Source organism: Manihot esculenta, chromosome 18 (genome assembly GCF_001659605.2).
Source record: "Manihot esculenta cultivar AM560-2 chromosome 18, M.esculenta_v8, whole genome shotgun sequence".
Lineage (NCBI taxonomy): Eukaryota > Viridiplantae > Streptophyta > Magnoliopsida > Malpighiales > Euphorbiaceae > Manihot > Manihot esculenta.
Genome location: NC_035178.2, coordinates 32935510 through 32950729, shown reverse-complemented (window position 1 = coordinate 32950729; position 15220 = coordinate 32935510). Strand labels below are relative to the sequence as shown.

General features: G+C 39.5%; 1 protein-coding gene across 1 annotated transcript; it reads left to right on the top strand.

Moving 5' to 3' along the window:
- Positions 1-728: 728 nt before the first annotated feature.
- LOC110606290 lies at positions 729-2162 on the top strand. Its single transcript, XM_021745037.1, has 4 exons — positions 729-1022; positions 1098-1249; positions 1324-1935; positions 2027-2162. The coding sequence occupies exons 1-4, from the start codon at positions 729-731 to the stop codon at positions 2160-2162; spliced, it is 1194 nt and encodes a 397-aa protein (XP_021600729.1).
- Positions 2163-15220: the final 13058 nt, after the last annotated feature.

The window sequence follows — 15220 nt, the reverse complement described above, 5'->3', positions numbered from 1 at the left end:
CTTCTATTAGGTTTCATTTTAATTTTATGATGAAAAATAATTATTTCCAATCCACTTCATATTTAAATATATTTGTAAAAAGCTTAATATACATTATATTTGATGTGATATTAAAGTAATTAGATGAATTTCAGTATTTCAATTAATTAATTAAATTTACTTTTCTAAAGCCATAAAAATATAATAAATTGAAGATCCAAATGTAATTTCGTACCTTTATGGAAATTGGCCAAACACAATATAAAATCAAAAAAGAATTCTAAACGGAAGTTGGCCAAATTTAAGCATATTTATTATTGGAAACATAATATGAATTCTTTTTATAAACAGATTTGGTTCTGTAAATATCATAAATTGATTTTTGAAAATTGATAGCTTTTGATATTGTAAGGAATATAAAAATTAAGGATATCTCGTAATTTTTAATTTCGTAGCTATATGATTTACATATTAATTTATTACAATAGAATTTTTATTTATTATTATTTTTATTTCCTATATATATATATATTCCGAAATCATAATCATGGGAATTAAATTTTCTCTAAAAAGGAAAATTCCATAATGGTAAACCCTAAAATTAAAGTGGGAGATTAAATTTAGGAAGAAAAACTTTTCAATTAATGAATTGTCATATAAATAAGCTTTATTTTTCCTTGTCTCCTAAGCTCTCTCTGATATTGTGACGTATTTTGTCGTTTGTTTTGTGTAGAAGAAAACAATTAAAAATGGAATTACTAAAGAGAGAGGAGCCATTCTTTCATCATTTTCTATCAAGTGGAATAGGCCTATTCAGTGAGTATGGTTACAACTTGGAGAGTGGAGTGTGCAACCATGGGTTTTTTATGATGGCTCCCAATCGTTGGTGTCCTCAAACTAAGACTTTGCAGCGTCCTCTTCGCCTGTCAGATGGCACCACCTCTGTACTTGCTTCTATCACTCACACTCCTGATAAGCCTTATGTTAGCATCAATGTTTATGGGGTTGAGCACCTTTCTGATGAGGACGCCGCACTCATTGAGGTAACCATTTCTATCTTTTATTTGCTTATTAAAAGGTGTTCTTATATATATATATTCACTATTTAAACTTGGCAGAGCAAAGTTAATCGAATGCTAAGGCTAACAGAAATATTGGAAGAATTCCATAAAAAACACCCAGAAGCTAAGAAGAAAGCATTTGGTCGGCTCTTTCGATCACCTACTCTTTTTGAAGATGCTGTCAAGTGTATTCTCCTCTGTAACTGCACGTAAGTTAAAGACTCTTTTTTCTGTTTTTTGTATAATCAGAAAATAATTTATTTTATTTAATAAAACAATATAGGTGGAAGAGGACATTGAGTATGGCTGAAGCTCTTTGCAAACTTCAACCTCAACTTGCTTCTGTGTTAGAGTATGAAACCAGCAAAGCTAGAAAACAAGGAAAAAGATTTGAACCACATGCAGGACCTGTACTCAAAGGAAAAACTAGATTCAAGGTTAATAATAAGCGTGCAAAACTCGAACCAAATCCATCATTGGAAGGAATGGCTAATTTTCCAAGCTCCAAAGAACTGGCTCTGGTGGATGTTGATTATTTAAACATGCGCTGCAATCTTGGCCATAGAGCAAAAACTATTATTGATTTAGCTGTATCTGTTGAGAGTGGAAAACTAAAGCTTAAAGAGCATGAGAGTTCTGTTCTAACAATTGGAGGCGTTGATGATTCACATGTGGACATAAGCAATCAACTTAAGAAGATTAAAGGGCTTGGTCCTTTTACTTGTGCGAATATATTGATGTGTATTGGATTTTACCATCAAATTCCAACAGATACTGAAACAATCAGGCTTGTAAGAAAGTTACATGGCAAGGAAAATTGCACAAGAAAGACCATTCAAAATGATGTCAAAGAAATTTATGGCAAGTATGAACCATATCAATGCTTGGCATACTGGTATGTTCAGTTAATTAGTTTGTTTTTTATTTTTTTTTAAATTTAAATCTTTCAAAATTTTTTTTTTTTAATTTTTTAGTTTTTTTGGCAGGTTTGATCTTTTGAATGACTATGAGAGCATGTTTGGGAAGCTAAGTGAGTTGTCTAATTCTAACTATCATACTGTCTCTGGAAGTATTAAATCCAAGGAAAATGTTACTGAAAGTAATAATGGAGAATTAAATTGATTGATTGATGGTTTTTTTTCATTCAATTAAATTGTTTACTATAAAATCACATTTGGTTTTATAATTAATTTATATGAATGAATTCCAATTTCTACAATGCAGTTTTCCAAGTCAAAATAAATAAATAAATATATTTTTTTCTCTTTCCCTTTCCTCCTCATATAAATTTTGTTTTTATTATAATATTCTTTTAATTCTTTAAGTAATGGTCAATAATTTTAATTGCACTAGACAGGAAAAAAAAATAGAAAAAGAAGGCGAGAATTAATGAATCTAAAAGAAAAAGTTAAAAATGGTAGAGGCAGATCATGAATGCCATTGAAATTAGAGAAGCAAAGTTCAAAAAGATTAAAAAATAAAATAAAAATAATTTGAGAAGTGGGATTTATATATGAAATCGGTGTTTTTTTTTTTTTTTTTTTTTTTTTTTTGCAAATTTATAAATAGATTTACACATGGACAATCCGTATATTATGCAAACTGATTACGAAAAAATAATTCAAAAATAAATTATAAAAATATCTATTTAATAAAATTTTGAGTTCGTAATTTAAATTTAAAATAATCATAATAAAATCTTATTGATTAATCGAATTTAAATTCAAATAAAAAATAACTTAACTAATTAAATTAAAATATTAAATTAATAATAGATTATTATGTTATTTTTTAAAACTAATTAAAATAAAGAAAAACTTGTAATTATTTAATCTAACTAAGAGTATTTTAAGTAATCTTAATATTTTTCTCTTTTCACTTGTATATATAGAATAGTATGGAAAGCATAAATAAATCAAATATAATAAATATGATAGTAGAATATATTTTTTACTTTAAAACTAAAAATTAAATTTTATTATCTATTTTTAAGAAATTATTTGTCCAATTATAATATTAAATTGTATGCATAAATAGTTTATTGCTTAAATTTATATTAATTCAATAAAAATATTTAAATTAATAATTCTATATTTTTAGTTTATTATTGAATTTACTTATTTATAATTTAAAAAAATTAATTTTTCAACATACTGAGAGTTTTTACCTGGAAGCATTACAAGGTGATTATATTTGAAGTATTTGTGTAGTTATTTTAGCTGGAAGAGATGTTGGTGAGCAGAAAGGAAATAAACATCGTTGGATAATCGATACTTAATATGCTAATAGTTAATTGCTAATTACAGTTGAAATATCGAAAACGTTTGATAAATTACTTTATAGTTAAAAGCTAATAGTTAATTACTAATTACAATTGGAATATCCCAAACGTTTAATAAATTATCTTTAATTGTTTAGTTATTACCGTTTATATGTAAAATGATTAATATATATATACATATTATATAATTGATTTATTATTAAAATACACATAAAATTAATAATTCATCATATTATATATATAAAATTTTAAAAATATAATTATTAATAAAATAAATTTTATTTTATGCATATATAAGTTAATTTTATAACATTTATAATATATATATAAATTATTAATATCGATGATCGTTGGACCTCTGCTACTCAAGTCATAGTTGAGCTCTTGTAAGAAAGTCAGGTCCAAAATCCATCAGAGTCCACTATGCAAACCGGTCCATTAGCACACAACTCAGACCATTCGAGCAGATCCGGCAGACTGAGACCCAGGCTCAACAAATAGAGATCCAACTCACCTGACTTGATGGATCAGTGGGGAATGGACCTATCTACATCATTCAGTCATCCCAACTTCCCAACATGCATTCAACTATTCTAAAACATGCATAAACACTTATTCATGCATATAGGGGCATAAAACTAGCCTAAACCCCAACAAACATCAACATGGCATCACATAAACATACATTTATCATTTAACTAACATAAACCCTAACATTTTACATATACTCTAAACATGCATTAAACACCCTTAAAACCCCTCAAAACTTACTTAAAACATAAAAGAAGGTGAGGATTTACACTTACCTATTGAAGATCGAGAGGAGATGCGATTTGAAACTTGGAGATATGGAGGAACGAGCTCTGGGGGTCTCCAAGCTTCAAAACTTTGATCTTAGCTTAAAATCTTCAAAACATGGTAAAAACTCATAAAAATCTTGAAGGATTTGAGGAGGAAATACAAGATCAACAAGGGGGTGGCGGAGACTCACCTTGCCCGGAAATGGAGAGAGAAAACTCGCCCATTTTCGGACAGGGGGCCTTTTATAGGTGGCTGGCCAGACCACCTTCGGAGGCCAAAAGTGCCTCCGCAACTCCACCATGCATGTTCGGCGGCCGAACATGAGGTTCGGCGGCCAAACCTGGGTTTCTCCTCCAAAACGTTTTCTTTCAAAACTCAATTTTATTTCTTCATTAAAACCATAAAAACATATAAAACATTTTAGAAAACCTTTATTTTACCCTTCTAGAAGGCTCCGACATTCGAAAAATCCCGGATTCCAACGGATATTCTGCCGGAAGGTAGGATTCCTGGTGCCTGGGTCTAGCCGGGTATTACATTCTTCCCCCCTTAAGAACATTCGTCCCCGAATGTTCAACAAACAAGCATAGCATGGCATAACACACATAACAACAAGAAAGCACACATAAAAACATAAAACACTAACCTTAGAAGAGATAAGGGTATTGCTGGAGCTTGGACTCCCGTGTCTCCCAAGTACATTCTTCTACATTATGGTGATTCCAAAGGACTTTCACCATCGGGATTTTCTTGTTCCTCAGCTTTCTGATCTGCGTGTCTATGATCCGCACTGGCTGCTCAATATAGGTGATATCTCCTAGGATCTCTACATCTGGCTCACTAAGAACCTTGCCCGGATCTGACACGAACTTTCGTAACATGGAAACATAGAAAACCGGATGGATTCTCTCCATTGAAGCAGGTAGGTCCAGCTTGTACGATACATTCCCAATCTTCTGCAAGATTTCAAAGGGTCCGATGTACCGTGGAGCTAGCTTACCTTTCTTCCCAAAACGAATCACCCCTTTCATAGGAGACACCTTGAGCAACACCATATCTCTCTCCTGAAACTCTACATGCTTCCTGCGGACATCTGCATAGCTTTTCTGCCGACTCACAGCAGTTCTGATCCTTTCTCTGATAATGGGCACTACCCTACTAGTGATCTCTACTAGCTCAGGTCCTGCTAAGGTCCTTTCTCCAACTTCTTCCCAGCAGACAGGTGACCTGCACTTCCTTCCATACAAAGCTTCATATGGAGCCATCCCTATGCTAGCATGATAGTTGTTATTGTAGGCAAACTCCACCAAGGGTAGATGCTGCCTCCAAGAACCACCAAAATCTAGCATACACATTCTGAGCATATCTTCAATTGTCTGGATGGTCCTCTCTGATTGTTCGTCAGTCTGTGGATGGAAAGCAGTGCTAAAGTCTAGCCTGATACCCATAGCGTTTTGCAGACTCCGCCAAAATCTGGAGGTGAACTGGGGTCCCCTATCAGACACTATTGAAACGGGAGCCCCATGCAACCTGACAACTTCATCAACATACACCTGCGCCAATTTGTCCACAGAGTAGCCACTCCTGATAGGGATGAAGTGAGCAGATTTGGTCAGTCTGTCCACAATCACCCATATGGAGTCCAATCTGTTGGACGTTGCCGGTAACCCCACCACAAAATCCATAGCTATATTCTCCCATTTCTACTCTGGAATCGATAGTGGATTAAGCATTCCAGCCAGCTTCTGATGTTCCAGCTTCACCCTCTGACATACTTCGCAGGCGGACACGAACTGTGCCACTTCTCTCTTCATAGCTGGCCACCAATAAACTCTTTTCAGATCCTGGTACATTTTGGTGGCTCCAGGGTGAACACTGTATCTGGCATTATGAGCTTCCCTCATAATGTCTCCCTTCAGACTCACGTCATCTGCTACAAATAACTTGTTCCCATAGCGGAGGATCCCTTTGCTGTCAAATTTGAACTCATCATTCTTGCTTGACTGAACAGTCCTGGCAATTTTCACCAACTCGGGGTCCTCGTGCTGTTTCTGAGCCACCTGCTCTAGAAACACGGGCGTCACTCTCATCTGGGCTATCAAAGCACCTATACTAGACAACTCCAACTGCAGTCCTTCATCAATGAGCTTATAGAATTCCCACACCACCGGTCTTCTCTTTGCTGTAACATGGGATAAACTGCCAAGTGATTTCTGGCTTAGGGCATCTGCCACAACATTTGCCTTTCCCGGATGGTACTGAATTTTGCAATCATAATCACTAAGCAGTTCTACCCATCTTTTCTGCCTCAGATTCAACTCTCTCTTACTCAAGATGTACTGCAAGCTTCTATGATCTGTGAAGATCTCATATTTAACCCCATAAAGGTAATGCCTCTACATCTTGAGTGCAAAGATCACAGCTGCCATCTCTAGATCATGTGTAGGATAATTCAACTCATGCTTCTTCAGCTGCCTAGAAGCATAAGAAATTACCCTCTCATTTTGCATCAATACACAACCTAGTCCCACACGGGACGCATCACAAAACACTGTGAAGTCTTCATTACTGGTAGGCAGAGCTAACACTGGTGCTGACGTCAACCTTTTCTTCAGCTCTTCGAAGCTTTCCTCACACTGCTCAGACCACACAAACCTTTGGTTTTTTCTTGGTCAATCTGGTCATAGGAGCTGCAATTCTAGAGAAGTCCTGAACGAATCTCCTGTAGTAACTTGCCAAACCCAAAAAGCTTTTGATCTCTGTTACTGTAGTGGGTCTGGGCCAGTTAGCTACAGCTTCCACCTTCTTGGGGTCCACTTCAATCCCCTTTTCTGACACAACATGTCCCAAGAAGGAAATGCTCCTCAACCAAAATTCACATTTAGAGAACTTGGCATACAAGCCATGCTCCCTCAGGGTCTGCAAAACTATCCTCAGATGATGGGCATGCTCCTCTGCGTTTCTGGAATACACCAAGATATCATCAATGAAGACAATAACAAAGTGATCCAGATACTGGCTAAAAATCTGTTCATGAGGTCCATGAATGCTGTAGGGGCATTGGTCAGCCCAAACGGCATCACTAGGAACTCATAATGCCCATATCTGGTCCTAAACGCCGTCTTCGACACATCTTCTTCTCTGATTCTCAGCTGGTGGTACCCGGATCTCAGATCTATCTTGGAAAAACAACCTGCTCCTGCTAGCTGGTCAAATAGATCGTCGATCCTGGGTAGAGGATACTTGTTCTTGGTAGTGACTTTGTTCAACTGCCTGTAGTCGATACAAAGTCTTAGGGATCCATCCTTCTTCTTAACAAACAACACTGGAGCATCCCAAGGTGAGGTACTCGGTCGGATGAAACCCTTATCTACCAACTCTTGCAACTGCTCCTTTAGCTCCTTCAACTCTACTGGTGCCATCCTGTAGGGAGGGATAGAGATTGGTTTGGTTCCAGGCATCACTTCTATTTCAAACTCTATCTCCCTCGCAGGTGGTAGTCTTGGAAGCTCGTCTGGGAAGACGTCTGGAAACTCTCTGACTACAAGTACTGAGGCGGGCTCCCTAACCTGACTATCCAGCTCTCTCACATGAGCTAGAAACCCCTGATAACCCTTCCTGAGCAACCTATGAGCCTACAGGGCTGATATCAGACCTCTAGGCATACCCCTCCTGTCTCCCCTAAAGACAACCTCTGACCCATCCTGATCTCTAAACCTGACTACCTTGTCTCTACAGTCCAAGGTAGCATCATGAGTAGATAGCCAATCCATCCCTATAATGACATCAAAATCCGTCAAATCTAGAACCACAAGGTCGGCTGGAAGGCATCTACCCTCAACAAACACTGGACTGAACCGGCAGACTGACTTTGCCACTGATGGGTCACACTTGGGTCCACTGACCCAGAGGGGACACTCTAACCCAGAGACTATCAAACCCAACCTCTCTACGGCTCTCGGAGCAACAAAAGAATGAGATGCACCAGGGTCCATTAAAGCATACACATCAGAACATCCAATGATGAGATTACCTGACACCACGGTGTTTGACGTGTTTGCCTCTTGTTGTGTTATAGTGAAGACCCGAGCTGGTGCTGATGGACCTTCACCCCGGGAACCTGCTGAAGAAGAGGCTGCCCCTCTCCCTCTGCCTCTGCCACTGCCCTGTGTCATGGCTGGAGCTACTGGCTGAGCCACACTACCTGAAGCCATCTGCTGGGACGGTGCCATAAAAGCTGCCCTAGGACACTCCCGAGCCATGTGTCCCTCCTGCCCACACCTGAAGCAGGCTGTCGTCCCAAACCGACATACTCCCTTGTGTAGCTTACCACACCTCAAGCATTCTGAACCATCTAAACCTGAGCTCGAGCCACAACTTAATCCCAGACCTGACTTCAAACGGTTCCAGAACTTATTCTTCTTTGGCTTTTTAGTGGTGCTGCCCCACTTTTTACTGCCTGAAGCTGCTGCACTCAGAGAAGAGGAATCTAACTTTCCCCTGCCTGGGGTCTTGGAACCCGAAGACTGTGCCACTGATTGCTTAACTGACCCCTCAATGATGGCACTAGCCTCCATCTTTCGTGCTGCATCCATAATGGTGTGGAAGGTCTCCCTCTCTGCTGCAAGGATCAGGGAGGAATACCTAGGGTGGAGCCTCATGGTATACCTCCTAGCTTTCTTCTGATCTGTGTCATATGCCTGACCCACATACTGCAGCAACTCCAGAAACCTGTCGGTATACTCGTCAACACTCATATCCTCTGTCTGCCTGAGCTGCTCAAACTCAACAACCTTCAGCTCTCTGGAACTGTCTGGAAACGCCCATCCAGCAAACTCATTTGCAAACTCCTCCCAGGATAAGCTCGCCAACCTCGGGTCCACATAGTTTTTGAACCATTCTCATGCCTTCTTGCATTTCAATGTGAACCTCGCCATCTGAATGGCTCTACTATCATTTGCTCCCAACTCATCTGTTATCATTTTAACCATTTTGAGGTACTCAAACGGATCATCACCTGTCTTGAACTTGGGAGCATCTAGCTTCAGATAATCTATCATCTTTACCTTGCTCCCCACAGATGAGCTAGGTTTAGGTGTTTGAATTTCAGGGGCTACTGGTTCTGCTGGTGGGGGAGAAGGTGCAGCATTCCCTGGGTTAGGGTTTGTTGTATTTGGGTAGAAGGGTGAGGGTGGATACATAGGGTACTGGAGATATGGTGGGTAAAAAGGAGGGTAAGGCATGTAGGAGGGATATGGGTTAAAGCTGGAGTAATTCGATGTACCGCCCATCTGATACCCTGGGCCCTGTGGAAAGGGTTGATATTGGGGTGGGTAACCAAACCCCGAGGCCTGAGCGCCTCCTTGAGACTCTCCCATGCCCTCTTTTGACATGCTCATGCCCAAGCTACCGGCTCTTCTCTGCTCATCCTCCTCTGATCCCCTCACATTAGCTGACATACCACCCTGAACTGTTCCCCTCCTGCTTACATCAAAAGACCTTCTAGGGTCCCTTGATGTTCCCTCTCTACTTGATCTACAAGACATAGCCCTTGGCAAAGCAAGGGGACGGACATCCATGCCCTCATTTTCCGGTGGAGCTCCTGTCAATCTAGCGAATCGACGTGAGCCTCTCATCCTGCTTTTGAAAAAATGACATATTGATAGAGCATATTTTAGTCCATATTTTCATGATCTTATTGATGTTTATTTGCACCTATTCTACCTAATTTTGTGGTTTTAATCATATTTTGCAAATATTAGGTGTGAAGAAGCAAATTGGAGAAAATGCTCTTAAAAATGCCAAAGGAAGCCAAAATTCAGCAACCTTCGGAAGCACTTTCGGAAGCCAAAAACCAGTCACCTTCGGCGGCACTTTCGGTGGCCGAAAGAGGACTCCAGAGACGAAACTCTACCACCTTCGGTGGCACCTTCGGCCGCCGAACCTTGCGTCCAGAGCCGAAAGTTCAGCCTCCAAAACTCATTTTAGGCAGCCGAAAATCCCTCTCAACACTCTCTTTCCTCATTCAAGAAGCCATATCTCAAGTTGCCATATTTGAGGAGCCAAACAAGTGAAGTATTTTGAGTTCCAAATCTTCAAGATTCACATTCAAATATTGGATTTCAAGATCAAGCTATTTAAGGAAGCCAAATCCAAAGATCACATGTATCATGCACATTCAAAATTCAAAAGGAGGCTCCACCTTCCTTATTAGTGCATGGGCAGCCTCTTAACTCTTAAGGCAATATCTTGAAGACCTTGGGCAGCAATTAAAAAGACTAAAGGGCCCCCACTTGTCCCCCATCACATGCATCTCGTTTTTGCCTTCACCCATGCACAAAGAAGGCACATATGGGACCAAGGGCACTTTGGACAGCTTCTAAAAGACTCATGGACTGCCACCAAACCCTAAGGAGCCTCTCAAGATCTATTTAAAGGCTTCAAGAAGACAAGAAAGGCAGATTTCATCCACCTCTCCTTCAAGAATTCGGCAAGGCTCTCCAAGCCTCCCCACACTTTGGTTCTTCATCTTTTCTTCTTCTTTTCTTTTATTTTCTGTTTTGGTTCAGCCATGAGTGGCTGAAACCCTTACTTCTAGTTGAAGTTTGGTTGAAACTAAGGTTGTTTAAAGGGTTGTGAGATCTGAACATAAAGTGTTTACTTTTGGTTTATTCAATATTCATGCAATTGTGCTTAATTCTAAGATTGCTTTGTTGTTTTGATCAAATTGGCCACTTGATTCTTGATTGCAAAGTTAATTAACTGTTGGATTAGGATATTTGTTAGTCCATAATTGCTGGAAATATTCTGTCCATAGAACACTTGGTGTAAAAACCAAAGAATTGCATGATCTAGCACTATCTTCAAGTGTTTAGAGTAGCTAGGGTTGGATCTTTCTAGTTCTTTATGCAATTGACAATTGTTTTGATGCTTTAGGCCCAAGGACGTTCCTTGGCAATTTGTTGATTAGTAATTGATTAGAGGACGTTCTCTAATTAATTTGTTCATAAGGAAAGACAAGGTGGTGTAAAGCGTTTTCCATCCCCATAACTAACCTATTGAATCAATCAAGAAAACCTAAGTTTCAATGATCAACCCAAACAACCAAAGTGGATCCATATCTTCAACTAGACCTTTCTCATATTGATTTCTTGTTCAATTTTGTTTACTTACTGTTTTAATTGCTTTCAATAGTTAGCCAAAACAATCTCAAAACCCCCCTTTTTTACTTTCTTGCACTTTACCTTTGTTCTACTTTCAATTACTTACTTTCAATTGTATTTTCAATTAGTTCTCTTGGTCTTGATTGAGAAAAATAAATAGGTAATCAATTCTCTATGGATTCGATCCTTCACCACTATCTACAGTTGTAAATTGTTGATAACCAAGAAGGTTATTTTTGACCGGTTTCGACAACCGCTCTGTCAAAAATTGGCGCCGTTGCCGGGGAATTGATTTCACTTGTTTATTTTCTTTCATGACCAGATCTGAACATAGGGACAGTCTGCCCTTTGATCCATAAATTGAACGCACCCTCAGAAGGCTAGGAAAGCAAGCCTCTGCACCTAAAGAGTATTCTGCCCAACCTTCGACCACCGAACCATCCCAACCTTCGGCCGCCGAAAGTCCTTCACTCCAGCAACCGAACTTTGCACCAATGGCAGAACCTCAAGCACCAGCTGCTGCCCCCAATGGACAAGTTGTCCAGAATCAAATAGTTCAAGAAAATCCAGCAATTAGGCCCCAAGAACAAAGAGAAAGAACAATGAGAGAATTGGCAACTTCTATAGGTGACTATGCACCACTTTGCATCACCTACCCATCTCTAACAGTTCCCTTTGAACTCAAGACAGGTTTGATACACATTCTCCCTAAGTTTAGAGGTAGAGAAAATGAAAATCCACATAAGCACTTAAAGGAATTCAATATTATCTGTTCATCTATGAGACCTCAAGGTATCTCCGAGGATCAAATCAAGTTGAGAGCCTTCCCCTTTTTATTAGATGACTTTGCCAAAGATTGGTTATTTTATTTGCCACTTGGATCTATAACTTCTTGGGATGATATGGTCCAAACCTTCTTGGACAAATACTTCCCACCATCTAAATCAATTGGCATAATAAGAGAAATCACTATCATAAGACAAAAGCAAAATGAGGACTTATATGATTATTGGGAAAGGTTTGAAAGACTATGCACAGGTTGTCCACAACATGATATGTCAGACAGAGCTCTCATACAGTTCTTCTATGGAGGATTGATTCCCTCAGAAAGGAAACTCATAAATGTAGCTTGTGGAGGATCCATCCTAGACAAGTCACCAAGGGAGATGAAAGAGTTAATATCTACCCTTGCAGCCTCATCTAGGCAGTATGGAGAAGAGAAGCAACTACAAAGAGCCAATGAGGTAAGTTTTCCCACTATTTCTGAGCTAACATCTGTTATAAAAAATGTTATCGTTGATGTGGTACAACAGATTCAAGCACCCCAGCCACCTAGGCCATGTGGGATCTGCTCATATGTAGGACATCCAACCGATCAATGTCCTACACTCCAAGAAGACCATCATCAAGCAAATGCCATTGGAGGATACAACAACCAGCCAAGACATGATCCATATTTCAACACATACAATCCAGGCTAGAGAGACCACCCCAATTTTAGCTATGGGAGAGCTAACAACCATCAGAACTACCAAAGAAGCCAAGCTCAACTAGCACCTCCCACTGACAATAACACTCTTAATGAGGTAGTAAAGACCTTGCAAATGATGCAACAACAGATGGGACAAATGGCCACCTCCATAAACAGATTGGAAGCTCAAGGAAAGTTACCATCCCAAACTGAGGCAAATCCCAAACAAAATGTAAGTGCCATTACTTTGAGAAGTGGGAAAGAGCTTCAAGATGCTTGTTATGAGCAAGAGAAACAAGTTGCGCAAAGATCAATCGATCCAGAAGCCACCTCGACGCATTTTAAAGAACCATCTGCGCAAGGGCAAGCCTCTGCAACACCTCCAGCGCAATCTGACACCACTCCTGCGCACAAGACTGATCCCAAGGTAAGTTTTCACATCCCACCTCCTTTTCCAAAAAGATTTGAAAGAACACAGAAAGAAAAGGAAGAAAAGGAGATCCTCGAGACTTTCAGAAAGGTGAAAATCAACATACCACTACTAGATGCTGTCAAGCAAATTCCTAGGTATGCAAAATTTCTGAAGGAGCTTTGCACCAATAGAAAAAAGCTTGCTGAAAGAGAAAAAGTAAGTGTAGGTGAGGTAGTTACTGCTGTTATTAAAAGAGAACTCCCTACCAAATGCAAAGAAAAAGGTATGTTTGCTATCTCTTGCAAAATTGGGAATGTTGGTATCAAGAAAGCCATGTGTGATTTAGGTGCATCTATCAATGTCATGCCTCTCTCCATCTATAAATCTCTCAATGCATGTGCACTAAAAGAAACAAGAGTTGTGATACAACTAGCTGATAGATCTGTGGTATATCCCATAGGTGTTTTAGAAGATGTGTTAGTCCAAGTAGATGAACTGGTCTTTCCTGCTGATTTTTATGTGATTGATACCAAGGAAGATAGTTGCAATACTAGTTCTGACATTCTTCTTGGACGTCCTTTCTTAAGCACTGCTAGAACTAAAATCGATGTGCATGATGGTACTCTCACCATGGAATTTGAAGGGGAAATCATTAAGTACAATGTCTATGATGCCATGAAATATCCACATGATATGTCCCCAGTTTATGGTCTTGATATTATTGATTGTTTAAGCCAAGATGTGTTTAATGAAAATCAAAATTGTATTTTGGAGGATGATCTTTGCAGAACTGAGAACCTGAAACTGAAAGAAACCATCTGCAGCATTCAGCAGATAGAGGTTGTGCAAACAGAAGACATTCGGCCGCCGAACATAGCCCACCTTCGGCCGCCGAACCCTACTGCCCCTCAGAGACCCGATTCTGTTGCGCCTCTTTTGCAACACATTGCGCAAAAAGAAGACGTCCTTCGGCCGCCGAACATCTTTCGGCCGCTGAACCCCACTGACTTGCGGAAGCCGAATCCATTGCCACAGCTCGTTCCGCAAACTGAAGAAATTCGGTCGCCGAACTCAGAACCTTTTCGGCCGCCGAACCTCGCACAGCAGTCTCCATCACGAGCAAGCTCCTCAAATCCATCTTTACAACAACCTTCAGATCTGAAACCTCTCCCAGACCATTTGAAATACATGTACTTAGGAGCTAACAAGACACTACCAGTAATAGTGTTCAATGAATTGAGCCAACAAGAAGAAGCAAGCCTCTTAAAGGTACTACAGAGACACAAAGGAGCCATAGGATGGACCATTGATGACCTCAAAGGTATTTCTCCCTCCACCTGCATGCATAGAATTCACATGGAGGATGAATGCAAGCCAGTCAGAGATGCTCAAAGAAGACTGAATCCCTCTATGATGGAGGTAGTGAAAAAAGAGATAGTCAAACTCCTTGATGCAGGCATCATATACCCAATCTCTGATAGCAATTGGGTGAGCCCTGTACATGTAGTTCCAAAGAAAACTAGAATTACCATTGTTCCAAATGTTGAAGGAGAGCTTGTTCCCACAAGAGTTCAGAATGGATGGAGAGTATGCATGGACTATAGAAAGCTCAACGCTGCAACAAGGAAGGACCACTTCCCACTTTCCTTCATTGATCAGATGCTGGAAAGGCTTGCAGGTAAATCTCACTATTGTTGTCTTGATGGCTATTCAGGTTTCTACCAGATTCCAGTTGCTCCAGAAGATCAAGAGAAGACTACCTTCACTTGTCCTTTTGGCACTTTCGCCTTTAGGAGAATGCCATTTGGACTATGCAATGCACCTGCCACCTTTCAGCGATGCATGATGAGTATATTTTTCTGACTATGTGGGTAAGACAATTGAGGTATTTATGGATGACTTCACAGTACATGGAAACTCCTTTGATGAATGCCTTACTAACTTGGAAAAGATCTTACAAAGATGCATTGAGTCTAACCTTGTGCTTAATTATGAAAAATGTCATTTTATGGTTAATCAAGGTATGGTCTTAGGACATGTTGTTTCAGCTAA

Bases quoted from the DNA above. Each gene is read 5' to 3' on its own strand.
- LOC110606290 (XM_021745037.1), top strand. From the start codon at position 729: ATGGAATTACTAAAGAGAGAGGAGCCATTCTTTCATCATTTTCTATCA. The intron at 1,023-1,097 runs GTAACCATTTCT...TAAACTTGGCAG, and splicing joins AGGACGCCGCACTCATTGAG to AGCAAAGTTAATCGAATGCT. The intron at 1,936-2,026 runs GTATGTTCAGTT...TTTTTTTGGCAG, and splicing joins TATCAATGCTTGGCATACTG to GTTTGATCTTTTGAATGACT.